Consider the following 15,382-nt stretch of genomic DNA (forward strand, 5'->3'; position numbering starts at 1 on the left):
TTTAACGAAAATTTTCTGCAGGAAACTTGCTGAAATGTATGTTATGGGTTCTTTAGACATTAAGGAATGCAATAAAGGTAAAATTGCCATCCTGCATTCTGCGTGTAACAGAAATTAAGTTATAGGGTATTGAAGCTGCCACTTCAAAGAAACAGGAATAAGCTTTTTGCATTTCTGAAGTGACGACTTCAAAATCCTGTAACTCAAGTTCTATGATAGACAGGAAGACAATTTTACCCTTCTTGCATTCCTTTATGTCAAGAGAACCCATAACACACACATTTCAGCAATTTTCCTGCCGAAAATTTTCTTCAAAGCTCTTCACGAAAAACTTGCACAACAATTACATGAGTGCTCAGGAATTGTTTTACATAAAATTAAATGACATATTCAGAATCAGCACACAAAAATACAAGTTCCCTGAAGATTTTTTTCAAGACCAGGCTCCCCTTTTAAGAATGGACTATTTTGGATCCTGTATATGCAAACCTCTGGGTTCTTATGGGTGCAGCCACCTTCCAGCCCCTCTCCCCCCTTTGAGGGGCATTTACGACCTCTTCATTTTCTCACCTGCCAACAGTGGTAGGTGAAGGCTTCAAAAAACATTGCCGACACGAAGAAGCTAGTCACAGGAAAAAATTATAAGCGCTAGAGTTTTCGTACCTAGCTTGGTTAATATACAGGGAGTTGCGTTTCTATGTGCCGGATTTTTAAAAATTCCTGTGCGCAAAATACTGGCCTAATCGAGAGCAAACACCGCTCACAAGGTAGATTATTATTGCCTAAGTTATTTGAAATCTAAATAAATATCGGTATCTGCCTGTATTTGGTGGAATTAGCAAGAAACTATTTTCGACTACGAGTACAGATTTTGCAAACACGAGCCAAGCAGTTGGTCTCACAGGCTGCGCCATCTACCGGAGGGCAAGGGGAACGTCTCTGCTCGGTGGATGCGAGAAGTGCGCTCTCTTCGGAGATGAGATTCGTCTGCCCACCGGAATTAATATCTCAAGGAACATGAATGCTTCTGAAACTAAATACCGCAGTGAAAATGTGACACCAACAGCACTGTACACACTAATTAAAAAGTTGTCGCTTATGAGTTGCATGTTCATACGGCACATGGCGCAGCCTGTGAGACCGGCTGCTTGGCTCGCGTCTGCAAAATCTACTCGTAGCCAAAAGCAGTTTCTCGGTAATTCCACCCAATACAGGCAAGTACCGATGTTTATTTAGATTTCAAACAAATTAGGCAATAATATTCTACCCTGTGAGCGGTGTTTTCTCTCGATTAAGCCAGTATTTTGTGCACAAGAATTTAAAAGAATCCAGCGCATAAAAACATAAGTCCCTGTAGTGGAACATTAAAAAGTTGACTTCGTTTACTGTTGCGATTGGCCAGTGGAGTAACACCTCAGTTAAAGTGTACACTTTACCTCAGTAATGCAGGACGCCGTGGATTGTGGCTCAGTGTTAACTCCCCCCCCGGGTTTTGTCTTGCTGTAATGCTAGCGCATTGAAGTTCTCTGCACAGAAGTGCTCACTTGTTTGGGCTCGAATTTTGCACAGGGTTCAAACTCATTAAATCCTCATCGTCTGCGACCACGAACCAAAACAAAACTTTGCAGCAATGGCGCCAGTAGCGCCATCCCACGCCCACTAAAGATAAATTCTGTAGTGGAGGCTCAGTTATTCATCAATCTTTATGAATGAATGAATGAACCTCCACGAGGCTGTGGCGAAAGAACTCTTGTCCCTCCAGTAGCCGCGAAGACAGCGCTACATGTACCATTGCTGCGATAGCTAGAGAATTTAACGAATGGTTCTGACCTAATCAGGTAAGAATACCATTCAAACGTAGTATATAACCAACCTGACCACCAAATGACACCCCTGTGTGAAATTTTTGCCCGAACAAACGAATGGTTAAACGAATTTTTTTTTAATTCTGTCTGGGCGACGGAACACTCAGTAGCGCATGTGGACTGCACTTTTCTCAATCTCCTTTTTCCACTTTCATGACTGGAAACATTTTCTCTCCACCCTCCCTTCACTTTTCTGATTGGCCGCCGCATTTCCTCCTCTGCACATGACTCCTTTCACCATGTTTGCAAACAGCAAGAGGTCTATTTCGGTTAAGGAAATGTTGAGCCTTACACAATGAATTCGTGAAGCTATAATTTAATCTACCTTCTTTGTGTTGCTAGCTTCCATAAGTAATGTCACACCATTTTTCCATTATGTGCTACAAGTGCATATTTGCATAGAATATCATGAAAATTAGTTAATTGGCTTTTACAATGAATTCAAGTTTTCATCCATTGTCCTATTCCACTGTAGGTATTTTGTCTGTCTAGGTGACAGGAACTGCCCCATACTGCACATAGCTGTTCATTTCAAGTATGCAAGGTGCAGTGCGTAGTCGTGTTGCATCCAGGGAGAGTTGCTTGTCAACATTCACAAAAGTAGAAGCTTCTTTTTGCTCTGCATTGCAATAAAAACCAAACCTTTATTTTAACACGAAGGACACTTTAAAGAATACTAGTTTTGTACAAAGTTCAAGCATGAAGCAATGGCATACAATTTATATAAAAAGGGTCGCATAGGACATGCATGCCGTAGCAACATTTATAAAGCTTGTATGTAAATACCAACTGCAAATCCATCCCATTGCAGTTAGAGATCTTTGTACAATGTTCAAGTCGAGAGAGAACTTTCATTCAAAATATGATTGATGCATCACAAACATCAGTTTGGTCAGGAATAAAATGCCTCTACAGAGCACTAATCTCTGTGTTAATATATAAAGACTTTTGTCAGTGCTGTCAACAAGTGCTAAGCTATTTGTTCAAGCAACCACATCACTTTAAAAATGATGGTGCGAAATCAATATCGCCACACCAACATTGCAAGAGGTATTCCACTTGTTCAAAGGCACATACCAGTATTCACATTGAATTCCAGTAGCGACAATTCAATAGCTGACATCATGCAGCTCAATATCAACATGGTAACAAGTATCACATAGAACTGGCACTGAAACAATGATAAATGCACCATTACACCTATTCATGCACAGTAATGTATAAAAATGCTTGAAACTGGAAGCCATCTAGCAAATACACTAAAATAATGGGTACACAACCGCTCTAACAAATATAATATGTACAAGCTGCTTTGCAGCTATTATTAGCATCTCTAATGTTTGCATGAAATGCAATAAGGTGGGAGCCTTTAAATAAATACCTGCAACTTGCATGTACGGCATGCTGCTTGATGCATTTGCAGAAACACTGCTTCCATGAACATGAAAACTAGACTCGCTCTAAAAACAACTAAAATGTAACCCAATATGAAGTATTTATCTCCATGCACCATTCTAGGGCAGCTTGGCAACGTCACTAACACAGGAGCAAAGGCGAGTGCCTTCAAGCCACTCAACAGTCGTAAATGTGGCACAGATGAAAGAGATCTGATATGCATGAGAACAGGAGTGATTATCTGGGGTGATTATGCATGTCTATGCACAAGCTGATTTAGCAGCTGCTCACAGTCAGGAGAGCAGGCAAAAATATGCATCATCAAAATGGCCCCTTCCTGTCATACAGCCATCTAATACAACCCGAACGTAGTAGCAAAAGTACTACATGCACAAATTGCAGAAGCTACTTCTGCTATGTGCTACCAATTCTAAAGATGATGCCAACAGGATCTGACTGAAATGTGCAGACCGAACAGGTTTATGTTCTCCTATGGCACACCCACCCTTGCAATATCTGCTGTGTGGTCAGCTATTGAGAACTTATACAGGTGAACAGAATCTGCTTCACAGACCTCAGCATGTGTCTTCTGGCCTGCTTGCTTTGGTAGTACTTAAAGCCATAAATCAATGGCTTCGGTGCAAATTTTAGCAAACCTTAACTGACCTACGAACACACCACAAGTAGACAACTATACTCAAGTTCATTTGCATGGTTCACCATCCTTATGACTGCGATAGGATTCTTCGACATCCTGCCGAGTCGTGTTGAACGCCTTGGTCTTGACAAAGTCCACTGTCCGGTACACAGTGCTTGTTCCACCGGTGCGTTGCTCTGGAGACCTTGGGCTCTGAGTTGGCCCCGGGTCTGAGTCAAGGTCCAAGTCAAGGTACTGGATCTCTCCTTTCTTTTTCGCTCCAGTACCAGCTTGCCTTATGCACTGCAGATGAATTAGAAAAGGCAAAATGCCACTGTGTAAAATGTAAAAAAAAAAAAAAATGTTTAGCCTTAGTGGGAATAGCCTCAGGTTCCCTGTAATCATTTAGAACATGTCGGCCCTGGCTCTAAGTTATTTTCGTATCTGCATGAGCCTGTTGGCAACAATGCTTCACAGAATGCATTAATTTGCATGATCCATTAACCTGATGCAGGTGAGTGCGGCAATCTGAAAACTTGTCCAAAAATTAGAAAATGCAGCGCAAAACACAGGACCAAAAAGAAGCAGACGACGCAATGCGAAAGATGTACTAACTAGCCCAAGCTTTAGCTCCTAGCCGATCATAGCCTTAAAGGGTCCCTGAAAAGGGTGTTTGAGGTTGTCTATAAAATGCTCGCACTACATGTAGAGTACAGGCCAACGAGCGTTCATGCCGCGTACAAGACCTCAAAAGCGAGCCAATAATTTACAATACAATTTTTAAAACTCCCGCTTGCGCGCCTAGCGGCGACCTGCGGTGCTAGGCTTTCGCCCGAATCTGCGCTCGTTACGTCAGCATCCGACTCGTTACATCAGCAGTGGGTTGCTAGCATTGGTTCGTGCGCGTTGGCAGCCGGTGAAGGGGGCGATTGCAAGGGCTGGTGGCGGAGCACCAACATTTCAGCGTGCAAAAAGTGACAAGAGGAGAGGGAAAGGTGCGAAGACGCGGAAATTCAAATTTTGACTACAGATAACTCAGCTCCCACAAAACGCTTTAAACAAATTCTTGCTGGAGGATATTTGTGAAGCGGTGTCCTTTAGCATCCTAGGCATATCACATCTTTGTTGAGACCCGCTTTCACAGCCCCTTTATCTCCGAAAATTTGTACTATTATAGGTCAAACACATTCCTGATGACAACATTCTCGCAGACAAAAATTACAATGGTCCACATGAACCACAAAAGCAGCAGCTGCTATCAGAAAGCCCCATCAAGAGGAAGAGCTGAAAATAGACATCTGTCATGGCTTCGCTTTGCACATATATTAACGGACATCTACTACCAGTGCTGATGACTGCTAACTATACTGTCATCCCGGCTAAGCTTTCCGAAAGCAGACATATGCCGAGGCGTCTATTGCTGTTCTGACCACTGACCAAAACACGATTGATCACCTCAGTTACACAATGAACTGTACGGCAAAAGCAGTGCTGCAAATGCGTACCATATCATCATTTGTGGAGTTTCGTCGACTTCCACTTGCATTCGACCAGCTGTCTTCATCAGGTGCCAACAGATCACCTTTGCTTCTCTGCCTGGATGTAAAAAAAAAGATAAAACAGCCTTTAGCCAACTCAAGCACTAAACACAGCTCTTGACATGTAGGTACAAGAACTTGTAGTTATTTTCATGCAGCACACAAAAGCCACAATGGGGTTAAACTAGCATTCACCTGCCTGGCAATGTAATGCACATCATTAAACAGCAAGTTATAGCAAATCAGATTTAGAGGCTGTATGCCCAGCAAGTAATTAAATTACTAACTATAATCTTAGCTCAATACTAGCTGCTTAAATTATTTATGCCCTCGATGCATGCAGAATTATACAGCAGCCAGAAGGAACACCAGCAGTCATGATGAACATGACAATATGATGATCCGTACTGGACTGCATGTAAAAAAAGAAAAAAAGATGCAATAAAAGGGAATGCAGGTACTTGTTGTACCTTGGCCTTGTTGAAGCTGGGTGGTTGTGGTTTCTGTTCACAGGAGGAGGGGCCAAGGGAAACACGTGGCCAGCTGGAACAACAAGACAGTTACACTTTTACCAGCATCGAATTGGAAGGCTTTCCTCGTGCTCCACAAAGCTGAGTCCTCAGTGACTAAAGGCTATCGCACAGGTAGATTAATTGCAATCAACTCAAAAATATACCAAAAAATGCCAGACATTGTTAAAGTCTCCCAGACAAATGTTAAAAAGTACTTTCAATGTACCATTTATCACAAAAGTTGCCAGGTCAACATGCCTGTAGATGGAGTGGGGTCACACACACCTCTCGGGATGAAGGATGCATTAATTTATGTGCGTGATCTTAATGGCCATGGGTGAATATTTTTAGTTGCAAAGCAAGTGAGTGGCAGCAATCCCTTCATCACCAAACATCCCTGCACCCACCTCGATTACAGGCACCTCAGCCTAGGAACTTTTGTGACAGACTGCACAAGCCAGGCCTTGCACATGTCTGGGACGCACCTCATATGCTTAAAGGGTCCTGGAAAACAAAAAACTAGACGTATAGTGTCCCTTCAGTTCACCTTTACAACCGATGACAACCGACACAAAAGTGCAAAATGCACGGAAAAAAAAATCCTCGCAGCAAACATTATAACATGAAAGGATTTCCATACCACAATTCAAAAGTCCTGCCAACAGCCCCCAATTTTCCTTGCTGGCACTCTTCAAAAGAACTGTTCTCTATACTACAGCATCAAGCATGAGTAATCTCAAGCAGCACCTGCAATCTCTTGATGCCATTGCACCAATGCCAACCAACCAGCAGGGTAGCTTACTAGAGCAGCAAGAAGCTGTGGAAACAGCAAAAGCCTCTTCTGCTCACAGCAAGGAGTCCCTATCGTCAACTAACCGGCTCTTTTTACACGTTAGAAACCTTCGACCAGTAGAAAACACTGTGCAAGCAAAAGTAAAAAAAAATATTAGTAGCACCAGAGTACAAGAAACTATAATATAACTCCATCACACTCTAAACTCTTAAAGCCTGTAGATTATTCATTAGAAATATACTCGCAATTCAGTAAAAAGAAAACAACGGTCAGGTAAGGAGGTATGAATGCAACAGGACAAGCACTAAGTTGACACAAAGCAGGTCCCAATATCGGAGAAATATAGTAAAACATCACGCCCTTTTCAGCAGGCCAATTATTGATTCATGTAGAACTTAATGCAAAAGATTTTATGGTTTATGACTGTTTAACGTCCCAAAGCGACTCGGGCTATGAGGGACGCCGCTGTGAAGGGCTCTGGAAATTTAGTCCACCTGAGGTACTTTAATGCGCACTGACATCACACAGTACACGAGCCCCTATTATTTCAATGCAAAAGAAGATAAAGATAAAACTGGAAGGAGGAAACAATGGATCATGTATGACATAGGAGTGCTTGACCTGTCCTGCTTGTTCCTCCCAGCTTTTTCGGCAGTTTTTGCACCAAACTAACATTGCAGATGAAGGACATTTGAAATGCTGCTCTTTCTCATACTGAAGCTGCTGTGTGATGGCCCCGTATACATGTATGAATAGACAAAACAGACGGATGGACAAAAAAATTCATTGCCCATAGCAGGAAAGCCAAGTGCAACTTTTCACTCATTTTATGTGTTTGTAAGAATGTAATGCACAAAGCTTAACAAAAAGAGAAGTGCTACATTTGACTAGTGCTAAACATTTCCAAATTAAATGGGTGAAGTAACAAACAAGACAGCTCTGTGGATTAAACTTGGGGACAAGAATGCCAGAATTACGTTCAGATAGTTGTGCTTAAAGAGCAGTTGGATAATAGTTCCATGTTCACTTTACTTTTCATGCAACCTACACCTGTCCTAAAGGCAGTGCAACTTTCACAGTAAGCCGCTAAGATGCTGCACAACCCTTGCTATCAGGTGCCAAGGAAGTGTATATACGCGCAAAGTGTCAGGTGCTGTCAGGTGCCATTATATATAGTAAATCATGGTACAAGACAGCAGATAGTTCAATACTGCAGAGAAACATTAAACACATCTGTCCCTTAACAGGCCCAGCATTACAGAGTTCATTCATGCCTGTGTGCACAGGCAGCTATCATTGCTGTGCAAAAAAAAAAAAAAGGCAATGCTGTTGGCTTTAGATTCCAGGAAGTACAACAGTCTTCTTAAAACAAATCCCCCCCCCCTTTTCAGTGCTAGCCCCCAACACCTTCCATAGAATGACACACAAAATGCAACTCTGCTGCTGCAATGGCACAAAGATAATGTAATATATTTCCCTTGCAAGTACTAAAAGAAACACAGAAGCAACAAAAATGGGCGCACCTGGTGAAGTGCCTTCAGTGGAAGCTTTTCGTGGTTTGAGGCCACGGTTGATGGCTGGTGGCACAGCAGCGAGGCTGGGTGTACCGGGACTAGCAGAAGAGACGTTTGCATATGCGCCACTGGCGGGCACCTGCTGAGTGTCTCCATCGTCCTTAGCCGGGAACTCTGAAAATGACGGTCTGTACTCGTAATTGAAGACATTTTCACGGCTGCTGAACATTCCCACTGGAGCATTGCAGTATGCATGTTTCCTCGACCCCGAGCCAGCTGGAGCAGGAATCGACACGTTCAGGCCATTGGGGCTTAGCGTGGGCTTCGGAAAGTCGTATGTCTCATCTAGCGACACGCGTGGTGGCAGAGGGAGGCCACTGACCCCAGCTTTTGAAGCCATCTCAGCTGACCGGGGCAGGTCGTATAGTTCGTATGGTCCCCGAGATGCTGCCGCAGGAACATCGTAAGGTTCATGGCGCAACACAGGTTGCGGGCACGGAGGAATGCTGTAGCCGTCACGCACCCCTCCGGCAGATCGTGGCACATCATACGAGTCCTGTGGCATCCGTGGTGGCTGTGAAGGAGGCGGTGGAACATCATATCCACTGGTTGCTGGCCGGACTCTGATGTTGGCTGGCTTAGGTGGCCGCGGAGGTATAACTTCGTCACCTGTGATGTCCGCCGTGTGACCTGTACTATGGGAAGAGGGACGAGTAGGGGGACGGTCGTAGGTTTCATCTGAAATATCTGTCCTAGCTGTTGCTAGTGCAGAGGGTGCCACTGTACCTGCCCGGCCAACCTTGCGGAGCGTCAAACCCGCCCTCCCAAGGGTGTCCCCATTGTACACACTGGTGCTCTGAGAAGCTGCTGGCTCAACAGCATTCTCTCCCCCACTTGTAGGTCGCAGTGGAGGTACAGGGTCGTAGTTGAGGGCCTGGCCACTTCCAGCAACGCATGGTAGTGGAGAGTCCTTTGGGTATGTGTTCCAATTAACCTTCGGAGGCGGAACAGTAGAATCAAGCAGATTGGCTCCGCTCTGGTCTCGCGCTGGCCTTTCAGGAGGTCGAGGCATTCGGCACATGGTATCCATGACAGGATCTGGAGAAGTTCGACCTGTGCTGCAGCGAGGAGTGTCGTAGAAGTCGACCAGCTGCGACTCTGGACATGATCGTGGAAGCCCATTGCCAACAGGCTTTCCAGTGATGCATTCGCTGATGGGAATATATGGATTGGAGTCGTCCTTTGAAAGACTCTCAGGGTGGTCAGTGGAAGTAGAGGGTGGCACTGGAGCGGGTTCAGCAGGCACTGGACTTGCATCGGCTGGTAAAGACTGTTTTGGAGGCTTGGGCGATGGCTCAGGCTGTGCTCCTTCTGCGGCCCCCTCTGTTTGAAAAAAATTACAGAAGTTGTGAGTGGATACGAGCAGGACTAGATTGCCATGGCAGGCAGCACAAGAGAATAGCATGAACCAGCATGTTAATTTGAACTCACAAAATCCCAGTAAGACTGACTGGCAGATGGTCCAAATGGTCTGCCAAATGCTCTGCTTAGTTCATGCTTGCATTCAATAGCTCCTTATTTAAAAATAATGCTCCAGAAACCACTGGATAGCACTTCTCTTCCTAATGAGTGGGAAGATGCCTCAGTAGTTCCAATACATATATCCAGCCCTTGAAAAAAGTTTTATAACTACCGTCCCATTTCCTTTTCCTCCTTTTGCTGCAAATTTCTTAAACATATCCTGTATTCATATCTAATAAAGCATTTTTACACTTATGGCTTGTTAAATCTATACCAGAACGAATTTCGAAAGGGACTGTCCTGTGTAACACAGCTAACCGCATTTGCCCATTGCTTAGATGCAGCCTTAGATAACAGTACCTCTATAGACTGAATTTTCCCTGATTTTTGGAAAGCGTTTGATCTGGTCCCACATGATGTAGTGATACAAAAATTATCATTTTATAACACTGATGGTTGCACAATTGCTTGTGTTGTGGAACACATGAGTGCGTTATGCCAGTTTGTAACTGTAAATACAGCTGATTCGGGTATAGCTGATGTGACATCAGGTATCCCTCAGGGATAGGTTTTAGGCCCCCTTCTTTCTTTTACTGCACATGAGTAAAATCAGTGAACCCAGAGAGTCCCGTACAAGAGTATTTGCAGACTGTATCCTGCCCACAAATATAACCTCTAACACTGATCATCAGGTGTTTCAAAAAGAACTACACACCATTTAAGGGTACTGTGAAAAGTGGAAAACGCAACATGACTTGGAAAAAACCATGTCTATGACATTTTTGAGGAAAAAAAAAGCTCCAGAATCCAGCTCCACTAGAAATCAGATGCATCTCTGAACAGTTCGTGAATATAAATACCTAAGTGTCTATTTAACCTCCTTGCTCTCTTGGCATCGACATGTGGATTATACAGTTGGCAAGGCCTGCATATAATTAGGATTAATACGTTGAAATATGCGCTTTTCCACAGGCCACACATGAAGTCCTTTACAAAACTAATGTACAATCAGTTCTGGAATATGCATGCATGGTTTGCGATTCTCCTACCATTAAGTGACAAAGAAAAACTAGAAAAAGTTCAGTCGCTGGCAGCTTGCTATGCGTTAGGATGATCAGTCAAATATCGAAATTTTCGTGCCACAATAGCAAAATATACATCAAAATGAGAATAGCTAGACCACTACTGAGCAAAGCTTTGGCTCAAAATGTTCCACAACATGTATCATTCTCACACCAGCCTTCCGCGTGAAACATACATTTTTCAAACACACATTTTCAAGGTTCCACTGATGTGAAACCGACTGCCTTTAGCTATAGTAGCTATTTCATTGAATGACGCATCTTTATACCATGTCACGTCGTTCCACTTATGGATTCCATATGCTTCCATTTATCTAAGTGCATCTTCAGTGTTTGCAGTCAACCTATGTATATCAGTATCACAGTTGTCCTCAACTTTGCACTCATCTTTTTTTGTTATGGTTTTTCACTGTGAAATGCACCTCTGTAATCATATTGTTTGGTCAGTTTTTTACTGTAATTTCCAAAGAATTCTGCTACATTTTTTTTCTTTTTTCATTCACCTGTATATTATACATGTATTGTTACCAGTATTATGCCCCTCACTGTAATGCCAAACTGGCACTGTGGGTACAAGATAAAAAATAAATAAACTTGAAATCTTTACCCACTGCAGTGGCTTGGTGCCTAAGGTATTTTGGTACTAAGCATAAGGTTGCAAGCTCAATTCCAACACTGGGGGGTGATCATGGATGTAGGAGTGATGCAAAAAAGCTTGTGCACCAAGATATCAGTGCCTGCCTGTTAAAAGAAACTTGGGCAGTCAAAATTAATCCACAGCCCTGCAGTACAGCATGTCACACAGCCCACATGCAAAACCACACTTAAAAAGCAGTAAAGTTCAGTATTCAATAACATGGGAGTGAAAAGGTGAAGCTGGGCATGGACTCTATCAAACTTTGCCATCCATTCATTTCTAGAAAGGCACCAATAACACCATCTTTGGCATAGGAGCAACACAGAATGTGTGCAAGTGCCATCACTGTCTGGTTTGAATTTACGTGGACACCAACAAACCTCTCTTTAGCTCTTTTAACACTGGATAAATCTACAGAGTGAAACCAGGGATGCTGTTCAGTCCCCAAGAACAGAAATGCGTCCAGCAAAAGAATTTTGGAAAAGCTGCTGGAGAGAGTTTGTGAACAGCAATTGTTTGGAATGAAGCTCGAACAGGATAACGGGAGCCAATCTGATGCACGCTCATTGTGCTTGTCATTAGTACTTATGAAAAAGGTAGCGAGGAGGAGTGTAATGGGATGTCTTAACCGTCTCACCTGTTTCAACCCGCATGCGTAGGCCGCACACCTTGCAGATACAATCCACCCATTTGTTCATGACTGCTTCTGAGTCGGCCACTAAGTAGTATGTTCGCTTCGCTGTCTTGATGTCAAACATGTATTTGGACTTTGTCACTACCTCCAGCTCAGCATCGACCTGAAAGCCACACATAATAACTTTGACATGATTGCTTAGGCAAACCGTTCACGTACATTTCCTAGTCCAGTACAAAGGTGCTTGTGAAGCATTAGAAGCAACCACAATAAGCTGAACTGTTAAGCTTATTTTTGGTACTCAAACACAGAGAACATGGCAGTATTCAAGAAAAAGGGTGAATTTATGCTTTGTGCCTACTTCCCACCCTTCGTCTCTATGTTTTAGTGCTAAAATGTTTTCTTACTTTTTGTTTTTAATCACATATATTTCAAGCAGCCCAATGAGAAGAAACCACTCAAGACATTTTTCAATTACTAGCCTCCACATGCTGAAATGTCTTCAATGGTTTCATGTTATAAAGAGAGTGGGGGATAGGGTCAACTTCAGCAATTACTGCTATTGCACTCCATTCTCTTAGAATGCCTTCACTCTTCAGTGGGGCGGGTAAGCTGTTCACAATATGAAGGTGGTAAACTGGGCGACAGAAGTTAATGGAAGCAAAATTACAACACGGTGACACTTAAATTGACGCAACCTCTAGATGTCATCAAAAGAAAGCAAACGTTAAAATAAAAAGAAAAACAAGGCACTAAAAGGAATAAAAGCCAGGCTTTTACAGCCATCAGAAATATATTTAGGCTCTGGACTTGGTCAGAAATGCTTGACAGTAGCACATGATACCTCCAGAAAACAACATACTGAGTGTTAGAACTATCTTCATTAAATAATCAGCAACCTTCCATTAAGGCACCACTTACAACACATACACTCAGTGTATTGATATTTATTTATTTCAGATACCCTAAGATGCCTAGCGGGCATTACACAAGGACTGGGATGAAATATGAGCTCTTCATGAGAGTAATAACACATCTGAACGCTGGTTGTGTTTTTTACATGAGAACAGAAAATGTATCATCGGATCATCTCTGCCACTGCAGAAGTGCTGAAAAACTAGCAGTGAAAGAAAAGTAGCCAGCTTTGAGATATTAAAAAGCAGACAACGAATGCATCGGAAACGTGACTAGTTTAATGGATCAGCTAGGACTGAGACACACTATGACAGGTCTGCCTACCTGATCACATTGATCAAGATCAATGGTACCCTTCAGCTTGCGGTATGACTGGTCCGTGTAGTACTCCAAGACATACTGCTGAGGAACTTGACCTGATGGTCGCAAGACAAACCAGCGCCTTCTCCATTTCTGCAGGTCAAAATCGTGAAGGAATGCCACATGTTAAAATAAAACAACTACTAATTCCTTCATCAAGGGTTCAATCAACTCAGCAGCACCTCCTTTCCTTTTTCGACTGCATTCTTGGAACTAGCATCAAGCCAGCTTCTTGACAGAAGCTGACTTCCAACAAAAACATGCAGTGCGAGCAGAAAGCAGCGAATTTCAGAGATGCATTTTTATTTCCCAATTTTAGAGATGTGTGCTTTTGCGTTATCATACCTTCCACAACATTTTTCCGCAGACCTTTAGGTGGTTAGTTAGTTTAGAAAGAATAAAATGAGCACAAAAATGCTTGGCTGTGCAGTGTCCCACAAACTTGTTTCATTGTATCAAAAACTTTCTTTGGCTAAACATACATAACCTTCACAGTATTTGTTGTCTGAAACCTGCAGACCCATTCCCTCACTCTTAATAAGCTGTAAAGCGGCTACTAAATGGTGCGAGGAAGTGTTAAGCGACTGTCATACAAATGGGTGTGCCAGTGAAATGCTTCTTCAAGGCGCATTATCAGCCGCCCGCACGGGCGCCAGCAAACAGGGCGTTGCGCTCCCGGTTCGTCGTCGGGCAGGTTCCGCCTTGATACTGCCTTATCAGAGAAGCACTTATTGTTCCGCTTTCTACACGGCCTCTTCCAGACGTTCCCGCGAAGAGCTAGGCTTCCTAAAGACGAAACAGCTCACATCCTTCCTATTAAAACACTGCTGCTTTCATAACGGGTTTCCTCGCACGTTTCATATCACGCGTAAACACAGACTTTCGGTGCTTTATTCCGTCCAGATGAGAGAGCTTCTGCACGGCGCAAGCAAGTTCTGATCGCAACATACCGTGCAACGAAGGAAAACACGGAGCGTGAACACTACAACACGTTGGTCGATAAAATTTCTGCTACGTGCGCAAAGCGGCGGACGCACGCAGCTAACTGGTTGCGACAGTCACTGCAAACGACCTTACTATTTTAGCATTTTTTGATGGCACCTAGCAGATAAACGTTGAAAGCCGCTAATGATCGACGCAAGGTCAGCTTGTTTCGACAACACGTCGAACAGCTGACATGTCCGCCACAACGCTGGCACGAACTCCGCGTGCGTACACACGCTTTTTGCAGCGATGAATCACAGATGTAGAGGTACGCGCGGCGGTGACTTCAAGGTAAACAACGTACCCTGCAAACAATACAAGGCGTCGACAACGAAAAAAAATCGACCAGCGCGCGAAGGAAATAGAGCAGCCTCACTCAAACCTGTTGTATTTCGTGCGACGTCAGGCAATCTCCACGCGCTGGGACACGCGTCCACGAGCTTACCACCCGCATAACAACAGTTCAACAATCACAATTGAAAACATCAGGAAAGCGAGATCATCGTGCAAAAACAATTGTGAGATTGTGAAAAGCTTACAGCGCGTCGAATCCTTCGCTCCGGCGGCGATTTCACAAGCCACCCTTCGTAGACAACCTCCATGGCACCGTCCTGGGTGCGAAGACTCTGGTTCCTCTTGAGCTTGCTACGTGCGATGGTTTATGGGAAGCAGGTGAGTGCAAGAAATCCAGCTTATCAGAAAAATCATTCTTCAAGCACTGTCACACGTTTCTTCTGGCGAATCAGGCTGTCGAAAATGTTAAATACAACTCATGGCCTATCCGTCCGTGCGTACTACATACAGGTCCCCATCCGCCTCGCCTCGCCCCCCTCGGATGCATCATGCCGGAAGTCATCACTCACAAAACTCACGCACACCCATTTCATTTCGGAAATTTTCCTTACTCGTCTCCCTAAAAATCAGTGTGCAGGTAATATTTCCTCCACAGATTAAACCAACGTCTAAAGAGAAGGAAATAAAACAACCGGAAAAAC

General features: G+C 43.6%; 1 protein-coding gene across 1 annotated transcript; it reads right to left on the minus strand.

The window, feature by feature from the left end:
• Positions 1-2,473: 2,473 nt before the first annotated feature.
• dos (daughter of sevenless) lies at positions 2,474-15,241 on the minus strand. Its single transcript, XM_077662895.1, has 7 exons — positions 14,927-15,241; positions 13,368-13,496; positions 12,132-12,291; positions 8,264-9,637; positions 5,906-5,978; positions 5,403-5,493; positions 2,474-4,200 (listed from the first exon to the last, which is right to left on the minus strand). Exons 1-7 carry the CDS (start codon positions 14,987-14,989, stop codon positions 3,964-3,966), a joined length of 2,127 nt encoding a protein of 708 aa, XP_077519021.1. The 5' UTR covers positions 14,990-15,241; the 3' UTR covers positions 2,474-3,963.
• Positions 15,242-15,382: the final 141 nt, after the last annotated feature.

Source organism: Amblyomma americanum, chromosome 4 (genome assembly GCF_052857255.1).
Source record: "Amblyomma americanum isolate KBUSLIRL-KWMA chromosome 4, ASM5285725v1, whole genome shotgun sequence".
Lineage (NCBI taxonomy): Eukaryota > Metazoa > Arthropoda > Arachnida > Ixodida > Ixodidae > Amblyomma > Amblyomma americanum.

Coding starts and splice junctions, on each gene's coding strand:
- dos (XM_077662895.1), bottom strand. CDS start 14,989: ATGGAGGTTGTCTACGAAGGGTGGCTTGTGAAATCGCCGCCGGAGCGA. Junction 12,292..13,367: donor ATCTTGATCAATGTGATCAG/GTAGGCAGACCT, acceptor TGTGGCTTTCAG/GTCGATGCTGAGCTGGAGGT. Junction 9,638..12,131: donor ACGCATGCGGGTTGAAACAG/GTGAGACGGTTA, acceptor TTTTTCAAACAG/AGGGGGCCGCAGAAGGAGCA.